A 9887-nucleotide genomic window follows, 5' to 3' on the forward strand; every position below is an offset into this window, starting at 1 on the left:
TCCAGAAGTTTGGCAAGGGTTCATCCTAACTCCGGACTTTGGAGATCCCCTTGGGGTGGCAGCAGATCCTGCAGGTTGTTGTAGGGGGATTAATTAGGTTAAACAAACATTGTGGGACAGGGATGGGGTTACATCAGCCACAGCGGACTCTGGAGGTTCTCCTCCCGAGTGGACTCAGCTGCTGCCTGCAGGGCCTGCCCTTTGCGCTGTCTGATAGTGCCAAGGGCCTATGTCGAACCCAGTTCCTGAGCAGAAACACTCTGCAGGTGCTGTGTGCTCTGGCAGGTCAGGGCAGCACCCAGGAAACAGCTGGCTCTGCAAACAGGAACAACAAAAAGAAAATAATATTTGTTTTAGATGCTTGTAGGAATTAAGTAAAACCTTTGATCTCAAGAGGGTTTCTTGTTTGTAGAGCAAAACCCTTGGGTCCCAGAATGGGAGCAGGGAGTCTGAGCAAACCCCTCCTGGGTACGGGGGGGCCCATGTAACATTTTGCGCTCTTCTTCTGTGATGACGATCTTACAGGGGACAGATTTCATCACTGGGTTGCACAAGACCCTGCATCAAAGGATGTCTTGGCCACACGCACCGCTTTGGTCTGCTGGTGCCTCTGTCTAGCAGATGGTTGTGCCTTTTGGGACTGGGGGAGATCAGCACAGGTTTTGCCCTGGGACGCTGGGAACTCTCTTCCCTTCTTTTGCAGGAAACTTTCATCTGCTTCTATAAATGCTAAAGAAACTGAGAGCAGTTGGTCAAGAGGAGTTGCAGGTTGCCCTAAGTCGAGTGTGAGCACCGGGGTGGCACCGATGTGTCCATGCCAGATGCTGGTTGGACGGCATGCGCTGGGAGGTCCTCTGCCCACCCTGGGTGCAGAGCCACCCCGCAGCGCCCATTCCCTCTGCCGAGCGCAGGGGCAGGACAGAAATGCCTCTCAAGATAACGTGGATGCCGGGTCCCGCCAGCTGCCGAGCTGCTATGTCCATCTTTAGCCTGCTCTCCAGTTACCAGCCACCTCTTCCGGCTGCCTCCAAAGATAGGCAAAGCCACCTCCTGCTGCCTGGGCTGGAAACTGCGGGGAAGCAGAGGGGGGATCACAGGCAGTAATGAGATTGATGGGATTTTTGTGGAAGGAGTGAAGGACACCACGAATACGCCTGAGCTATGGCGTCGCTGTGCTACAACAAGGGCTGTGGGCAGAGGTTTGATCCTGAGCACAACGCCAAGGGTAAGTGGGCTTGTCTGCCTTGCACCAGGGTGAGTGGGAACGTGTGCCACTTTCCCGGTCTGCAGCCTCCGCCACCACACTGTGGCCTGAGCTGCCAAGCAGGGCTGAGCCGAGCCCAGCACAGGCAGCCCGCATGTCAGCAGCTGGCTCAGGAGCTCCGGGGCGTCATGGGTGGCTAGTGGGCAGGATTGCTCCTCCTGAAAGGTTCTGCCTGATTAACCCTTTTCAGATTCCTGCCTGTATCACCCGGGTGTTCCCATCTTCCACGATGCCCTGAAGGTGAGTGGGGCAGGAGCTGGGGCTGCAGCTGCAGGGAGGGACCTTGTGCCCGGCGGGATTGCCCACATCTGACCAGTTTGTCGTCTCCTGGTGCCTAGGGCTGGTCTTGTTGCAAGAAACGTACAACAGACTTTTCTGAGTTCCTCTCCATAAAGGTGAGCGACCTGCCAGCCCAAATGCACCTGCTTCTCCTTCGTCCTCTCCTCCTTGCCCCTGCCCTGCCCTGCCCTGCCCTGCCCTGCCCTGTCCCCATCCTGAGCCAAGGCCACCCCCTTCGGCCTCCTGGCTGGGGATTCCCTATCTGCTTCCAAGGAGCCTGCAAGCAAGGGTGCTGCTCCCAAAGTGTGGAGCACGAACTCCTGGAGAAGGGTGCTGGAAGGGGCTGGGATCCTCCACCAGGATCCTGTGGGATGAATACAAATGTCCCAAGTGCCAGCACAGCTGTGAATGTCTGAGATGTCCTAGGGGGGAAGGAGGCAGCAGAGGCCTGGGAATGTGTGGGAGACTCTTGCTGCCCTTCAGCTGCCAGGCTGGGGTGCAGCAGAGCTGAGACCTGTCTGCTATGGCCCCGGTGAGGCTGCCACACTGTCTTGTTCCCGGGAATCCCTGTGGACCCAGCCCCTGCCCTGGTGCAGGGTCAGAGCCCATCCCTGCAAGACACAGAGCCACCAGAGCACAGAAACTCGTGGGGTTTGGGAGCAGCCGCCAGGTTAGAGAGGGCAAAGCGGGCATCAGGCTCGCCTCTGCTGCTCAGGGATGCACAAAGGGGTTCCACAGCATGGAGAAGCCCCCTGAGCCTTTCAGTCAAGAGGAGACCTCAGACGAGCCAAAGGCCAAACCAGTGAAGGAGCTCATCATCCAAGGACCAAAATCACCTGGGAAGATGCAGCAGGAAAGACCAAGGTGAGACAAGCTCAGCTAACAGTGTCACCCTGCTGTGCCACTTCTTCTAAACGTGCCCTGCCCTGCTGCTTCCTCAGGAGAGGCAACAACACTTAAATTGAAAAAAAAAACCACTCGTCCTTTACTGCTGCTGTTTCCCAGCTCTGATGAGCCAAGACAACTGCTGCCAATTAAAGTATCCAGGTCTCTGGAGCAGGCACTGGAGAAACTGAACCTGTCCTCCAAGGATGAGGCACCTGAGGGAAGTTGCACAGGTAGTGATGAGCTGATGGACGGCAGTGGGGTTGCACGTGGCAAGTTCAGCGTGAGGTTTTGCATGGCAGGTTCAGTGCAGGATGGCAGGTGCTGTGTGCTCAGCCACCTGCAAACCCACAGAGCTGCGTCTCTGAGGCGCGTTGCAATGGGCTGTGCTCAAGGGCCATACGTGCTAAGCTGGGGAGCTGGCAGTGGGGCTGCAGGGAGGGTTTGGGGGCAGGTGCAGGTGGCATGTGCCCCGGGGTGAAGTTGTGTTGCTCTCACAGGGGAGGCGGCTGCCCAGGTGAGAGCTGGCACCACCTGCAAGAACGCAGCCTGCAAGGCAGTGAGTATCTGGCAGGGTTCCGTCTTCGCATGGTCTGCGCTGCATGGCCAGGAGCATCGCAAGTCCATCCTGGGGGCTCGTGGCCCAGCTGCCACCAGGTGTGGGGCAGGGTGCCAGGTGGATGGGAGGTGGCAGTGCCCATTGGCTCCATATGCTCCTGTTCATCCCGTCCCTGGAGTGGCTGCCTCTGTTGCCTCTCAGCCATGTTCCTGCAAGAGGCTTCCAGATTCCTGGATTGGTGGTACATTTGCATTTCACTGCTGCTAATTGCTTGCAAGGAAATATAGCTCATATTCAGGATATGGTCATATAGGTAAAATGCATGTGGAATAATTCCCGCCTACATTTAATTAATGCAGCACAACCCACTTTTTATCTTGCCCCAAGGCCGCCTTGTGCAGGACTGTCTGCCTGCCTCGAGGCGTGCGCGAGAGGGCCCAAGCTGCGGGAGGGCTGACACGCTTGGAAAGCAGCAGAGAGGGGAGCAAGCAGGGAGCAAACGGCTGGAGGTGGATGAGGACATGAGACTGGCACACTCTGGGAAGGAGGGGAAGGGACAGGATGGACGAACAGCCCCTTGCACCTCGGAGCAAGTTTCTGTGGTGTCCAAACTTGCCCACTGTCCTGGTGCTGCCCAGCCCTGGGCTGGGACCGGGCTGTGTTTGGGAGGGATGACACTGGGGTCCCGGCGAGGCTGGGGTGGCTGCCCTGCTGGCAGGGAGCAGGGACCAGTGCCGGGCTGCCGGCTGGGTGTAGTCCCAGAGTAAGTCCTCACTGATGCTGGACCCGGGGAAAGGGTGATGCTGGGCATCATGCTGTGCCCTGTGCAGGGGTGGGCACCGATGGGCTGGCGCCTGGCTGTGCCATGCCTTGCTGTGCCAGGGGCATAGCTGAAACTTTCCTCTGCTTCTCGCTCCACAGATCTACCAGGGCCCAGAGAGCAATACAGGGGTTTGTACTTTCCATCCTGGCATTCCTGTCTTCCATGAAGGGTAAGTAACAACCCTTTACCGGGGAGCAAACTGACCCTGCTGAGGGCTGAAACTGCCGCATCGCAAGGTTGTGTGGCCTCAGCAGCAAGGCCAGTGCAGTCGTGGGTGACACCCCCCCCCGCCACGTGACAAGATGGGCAGGGGGAGCTGCTGGTTCTGAGTCCCTCTCCCCCAGCACCCCAAAGCCCGCTGTGGTCCCCTCTCCTGCTCCTGCAGGAGCTCCCCACTCAGGTCACCCTGTTCTCCCCAGGATGAAGTACTGGAGCTGCTGTGGAGTCAAAACGACGGACTTCAGCGCCTTCCTGGAGCAGCCAGGCTGCAGCAGCGGGCGGCACTGCTGGACGGGGAAGGGGGTAAAGGGGGTCTCGGAGGGGGTGACTTGTGTGAGCAAAGGGCCATTACAGGCACCCGAGAAGTGCTCCTTCCATTGCTCCGCATTCACATGGGTTTCCGCATTTAATTCTCATAATTTTCATAATTACTGACAGATGACTGCAGTTCGAATGCCTAGTCTTCACCCATCTGCTGTTTAAAATGCTGCTCCTGCATTCACAAATCTTGTCAGCTCTCACACCCAACAGGCAGATGTGCAATAGGAAGCTGAACGAGGCTGGAGCTGGCCCTGGGCACGGTGTAGCTAGCACTGCAGGCTGCTGCACAGGGACAGGCAGCTGAGCACGAGAAAAGCCCTGCAAAAAAACCCCCAAAAGTTTTGACAGGTGACTGCAGATGACTGAATTTGGGTTTAATGAAGCTTTGCCTCTGCAACTGCTTCCCAGGAGGAACCTCATCTACATAGCAACATGGTGTTGTGGCAGGGCAATGGGAAGAAGATCCCAATTCCCAATATTGTGTGTGTTTATGTGTAAGTTTCCCCAGGAAAGCTCTTGGCGGGAAGCAGGCTTAAGCTGGGAAAGTTGCACCAAAGCGACCGAGGGTATGCATGAAAGTGCATCATGTTCCTCTGAGTCAGCACTGCTCTGAGCAACCCCCTCTGAGCCCAGTCTGTTCTTTGTCCTGGAGCAGAAAACATAGTGGATGTAAAGGAGGATGCAATGAATGAACCGTGAGATTGTGATGCAGATGCTTTGTGCTAATTGTCACCAGAGTTTGGGGCTGGCATTCCTCCTGGGGCACTTCTTTGGCTGGCAATGCTGAGGGCTGCAGGGGGTCTGTCTCCTGGTGATGCTCAGAAATGTCTGGTGGGGCCAAAGCTGCCTGTGGCATGGATGAGGTGGGGATCCTGGGGGAGAAAGGTGAAACTTGGCCAGTTGGGGCTCATCTGTCTCCCAAATTTAGCATGGTGGCATGATCCATGTCCAGCAACAGCTCCTGCACTGCCCTCCAGACCGAGTTTCATGACTGTGCACAACACGTATGAGCTTGGGCACAGCAGAGTGACCCTGGAATAAGAAGGGGATGTCTCTGGCTTTAACACGACCTTCTGGAGCATCCCAAGCACACCACAGATGCCCCATGTTGTATGGGACAGCCTGGCAGGGGCTGCCCACCTTTGCATGAACCACCTCCCCTCAAAAAACTACACAAAAGACAGGGTTTGATCTTGCTTAGCTAATGCCGACCTCATCCGGCACTCTGTGAAGGAGATATGCAAAGGAGCATTCTCTGGCACAGACATCCCCTCTGTTTGGGGTGTGCTTGGGCTAGATGCTGTGCTGTGATGGGTTCCTCTCCCTGGCAGGACAAGAAGGCGGTGTCGTGCCGGCAGGACTGGCACCAAACCAGCAGCCAGGTGGTGGTGACGGTCTATGCCAAGAATCCCCTGCCCGCCCTCAGCAGTGTGAAAGCCAACCGCACCGTGGTGAGTAGGGCGGCAGAGCTGGGCTGGGGATGCGTGCTTTCATGGCACCTGATGTTCATGAGCCAACAGTCAGGAGCCAGCTGGGTTCCTGGCACTTTTGATGGCCTGTTTGGTCTGTTGCTGCAGCCAGGGTTGGCACTGCCATCCCCGAGCTGAGAGCCCAGCGGCTTTGCTGCTGCAGCAGCATCTGTCCAGCCAGTCTGGCTCAGTGGCTTTCAGCCTCAGCGGGTGGCTTTGCTGACCTTTAATCCCTCGACTGGTGGCAGAGGTGAACCCAGCATGCTCTGAAGGGGGTGAAATGCTCGCAGGTGCCAAGGGGATCGCCAGGCCGTTACACCAGACCCAGGACATGGGATGCGTTACAGTGCTGGAAGGCAGCTGCACTGTCCAGGGGAAGAGCTCTGGCAGTGCTGTGCTACCCACTCAGATAATTTTCTGTTGATATTTCAGCTTGAGATTCACGTCATCTTTGAAGGGAATAAGATTTTCCAGGCAGAAGTGGATCTCTGGGGGGTAAGATCCTTTTAGTTTGATTTCCCTATTCCAGTAGCCAGTGTGGTGCTGGGCTGCAATGCTGCGAGGCAGCCTGTGCTCTGGGAGAAGTGTTTGCAGTCCCAAACACAGGCTTCCAGTAAGGAAAATTACACTCTGTGTTGTCAGGATTCTCAGACTTTCGAAAAAGCAGGAAAATGGTTGTTGCTGCAATTTCTGCACACCTCTTCCCCAGCTGGCACATCTGTGGAACAAACAGCCATTTCATAGTCCCTCCCTCTGTGTGATTCATTGCCAGCTCTCAAAGCCTTGCAGAGAACACAGGTCCACCACGACTGTCGCAGCAAGGAGGACCCATTTATCTCCAGAGCTCCAGTTTTCTATAGCAGCAAAGGCTGATGGGGAAATTAGGTTTTTCTCTATTGATCCCATAGTAGTAGCACTCCCTGGGAGACATGCCAGGACTGTGCCTGGGCTTGGTGCCCATCTGACTGCTCTGCAATACCTGAGGCACCCTGGCTACTCTCTTTTAAAGGCTGCCACAGCGCTGGCTGGCTCTTGTTGCGATCGTCTGGGAGCCAGGTTGCCCAGTTACTGGCATTTATAGCCATCTCTGCTACGAAATGCCTTAGGGGTTGTGAGGAGGGCTGTTTTGGAGGCTGCCGGTGGCTGCACTGATCAATGCTGGACTAAGAGCAGAGCTGGAAGTCGCTGCCAGCTCTGTAGGTGTTCTGGGTTTGGTACCAGACTTCCCCAAAGGGTCTTTGGCCCAGCAGGTCCCTGTCTTCCCCTGCAGTCCTGCTGTGCCTGTGGGCAGGCAGCGGTGTGAGGGGAGAGACGCGCCCTCTGATTTCTCAGCTGCTTGCTGGCAGCGGAGGAGCAGTGAGACTCAGGAATTTGCATGTGCATTTCTTGCCTTTATTTCTGGTGCGTGCTGCCTGCGCATGTGGGCAGCAGAGCGTGCTGCCGGGTGTGGGTATGCCTGCGTCTCAGCGCAGCTCAGGGCTGTGGGGAGAGGGCTGTACCGCAACCATGAGCGTGGCTGTGGCTAGCTGAGCTCTCCTGAGCTCTGTACCCGCACTGCGGTGCTGCTTAGATGTAACACTGTGAATCTCAGCTGGAGCCTAGGTTTCATCCTGCTCTGTCTCCTGTTGTATGAGGAGAGGAGATCTTTCCTCCCTTCTCTGGAGCCGAGGCCGGAGAGTCGTGGTGAATGGAGCGAAATCCAGCTGGTGGCCGGTCACAAACGGAGTCCTCCAGGGCTCAGTTTTGGGACCGGTCTTGTTTAGTATCTTTATCAATGACCTGGATGAGGGGATAGAGTGCTCCTTCAGCAAGTTTGCAGATGACACCAAGTTGGGTGGGAGTGTTGATCTGCTGGAGGGTCGGAAGGCTCTGCAGAGGGATCTGGACAGGCTAGATTGATGGGCCGAGGCCAACTGTATGAGGTTCAACAGGGCCACATGCCGGGTCCTGCACTTTGGCCACAGCAACCCCATGCAACGCTACAGGCTTGGGGACGAGTGGCTGGAAAGCTCCCCTGCAGAAAAGGACCTGGGGGTGTTGGTCAACAGCCGGCTGAATATGAGCCAGCAGTGTGCCCAGGTGGCCAAGAAGACCAACAGCATCCTGGCCTGTATCAGAAATGGTGTGGGCAGCAGGAGTAGGGAGGTGATCGTGCCCCTGTACTCGGCTCTGGTGAGGCCGCACCTCGAATGCTGTGTTCAGTTTTGGGCCCCTCACTACAAGAAGGACATTGAGGTGCTGGAGTGTGTCCAGAGAAGGGCGATGAAGCTGGTGAGGGGTCTGGAGCACAAGCCTTATGAGGAGTGGCTGAGGGAACTGGGGTTGTTCAGTCTGGCAAGAGGAGGCTGAGGGGAGACCTCATCGCTCTCTACAATTACCTGAAAGGGGGTTGTGGTGAGGTGGGTGTTGGTCTCTTCTCCCAAGTGATGAGTGATAGGACAAGAGGAAATGGCCTCAAGTTGCACCAGGGGAGGTTAAAACTGGATGTTAGGAAAAATTTCTTTACTGAGAGAGTGGTGAAGCATTGGAACAGGCTGCCCAGGGAGGTGGTGGAGTCACCATCACTGGAGGTGTTCAAGGAATGTGTGGACGAGGCATTGTGGGACATGGTTTAGTGGGCATAGTGGTGTTGGGTTGATGGTTGGACTTGATGATCTTACAGGTCTTTTCCAACCTTAACGATTCTGTGATTCTCCTCTGGCAGGGCTCTGCCAGTAAGGGGAAGGATGAGTGTGTGCTGCCTGCTGTCCCCTGCCCAGCTCACTGCACCTTTCCCTCTCTCTAGGTCATTGAAATAGAGAAGAGCTTTGTGAGCATGGTCCCTGCCAAGGTGGAGATCACGCTTTGCAAAGCCAGCCCTGGCTCCTGGGCCAGGCTGGAGCTCCCCCAAAGCAGGTCACGCTCCCACAGCGAGCAGGAGAAGGAGGCTGGCAATGCAGAGGAGCCCAGGGCAGCGCAGGGGGAGGACTCAGATGACAGCTTGAGCTGGTCAGAGGAGGAAGCCGAGGAGCTGGAGATGGGAACACCGAGCAACTGACAGCAAAGTGCTTCAGCAGCTGAGCAGTGCCAGCTCCTGAGCTGCCGGGGACCTTGGCACCAGCTCCAGAGGAGCAGACCCAGCCCAGAGCTGTGTGCAGGCTGCAGCACGCCCTCTCCCCTGGTCAGAAGGGGCATGTAATAAAAACCCAGAGCAAAGGTTATACTCTGAAATTCCTGATAGGCGCTTAAGAAACACCAGTGGGCTGAACCCTGCCATCTGTCTCTCCCTCTCCTGTGCCCAGCCAGGGCAGGAAAACAGGAGGAGCCCCCTTGTCTGCACCTCATGCAGCCTGTGCCTGTGCCAGGTCTCCTCGGTGCCAGGGTGCTCATAGCTTGGCGTTCTGCCTGACCCTGGCATTTCTGGGGGGTACAGAGCCCCGGAGCAGCAGGATGAGCTGAGCTTAATCCCCCCCACGCCACCTCACTCCCCCTGTGGCAGGGAAGGGGAGCAGGGCCTGGGAGGTGTTAGGAGGGAGACGGCGACTGCAGGCACGAAGGGAATGTCATCGCTGCCTGCAGCTCCAGCAGGGACTTACGGCCTCCTCTGCAAAGACCGTTATAGGCGTGGAACCGCCCGGGTGCGAGAGGTCGATGCCAACAGTCGATGGGAGCCACGGACGCTGTGGAAGCGGGAGATCCCCGAGGGGGTTTCCCTGCGTAACACCTCCCAGCGCAGGGACGGGGGGCGGAGGGCGACGCACACCATTTGTCAACGCTACTAAAATATTTAGGTATTAAAACCCGACAGCAGGAGCAGGCAAGGCCCGCAGGCCCTCCGCCCCGCCTGGGGCCTGTCCCCGTTTCGCCGGCCCCGCCGCTCTCTATGCTGGGAAGGGCCGCGCAGCCCCGCCCTCCCGCGGCGGCGCCCCCTGGCGGATCCTCCGGGGGCGGTGGCGGGGCAGACTGCGCCTGCGCGTGGCGGGCGCGTGCGCGCGGCGGTGGCGGCAGGGGCGGGCGCCGGGGTGCGGCCGGGTCGAGGGTCCGCCGCCTCCCGGGGAGCAGCGGGCGCCGGCGGCGCGGGAGGTGAGC

The 9887-nt window shown here is 57.5% G+C and overlaps 1 protein-coding gene across 1 annotated transcript; it reads left to right on the top strand.

Moving 5' to 3' along the window:
• The first annotated feature begins 1068 nt into the window (after positions 1-1068).
• Positions 1069-9017, top strand: ITGB1BP2 (integrin subunit beta 1 binding protein 2). Its single transcript, XM_059824306.1, has 11 exons — positions 1069-1225; positions 1455-1504; positions 1603-1659; positions 2259-2407; positions 2549-2661; positions 2929-2987; positions 3909-3979; positions 4230-4332; positions 5682-5801; positions 6252-6314; positions 8605-9017. The coding sequence occupies exons 1-11, from the start codon at positions 1162-1164 to the stop codon at positions 8854-8856; spliced, it is 1101 nt and encodes a 366-aa protein (XP_059680289.1). The 5' UTR covers positions 1069-1161; the 3' UTR covers positions 8857-9017.
• The last annotated feature ends 870 nt before the right edge of the window (positions 9018-9887 follow it).

Source organism: Gavia stellata, chromosome 14, assembly GCF_030936135.1.
Source record: "Gavia stellata isolate bGavSte3 chromosome 14, bGavSte3.hap2, whole genome shotgun sequence".
NCBI lineage: Eukaryota > Metazoa > Chordata > Aves > Gaviiformes > Gaviidae > Gavia > Gavia stellata.

What these genes read in the sequence shown, in the direction of transcription:
- ITGB1BP2 (XM_059824306.1), top strand. Translation starts at nt 1,162, where the DNA reads ATGGCGTCGCTGTGCTACAACAAGGGCTGTGGGCAGAGGTTTGATCCT. An exon ending in ACCTGAGGGAAGTTGCACAG is followed by an intron (nt 2,662 to 2,928) that starts GTAGTGATGAGC and finishes TTGCTCTCACAG; the next exon opens with GGGAGGCGGCTGCCCAGGTG. An exon ending in CAGAAGTGGATCTCTGGGGG is followed by an intron (nt 6,315 to 8,604) that starts GTAAGATCCTTT and finishes CCCTCTCTCTAG; the next exon opens with GTCATTGAAATAGAGAAGAG.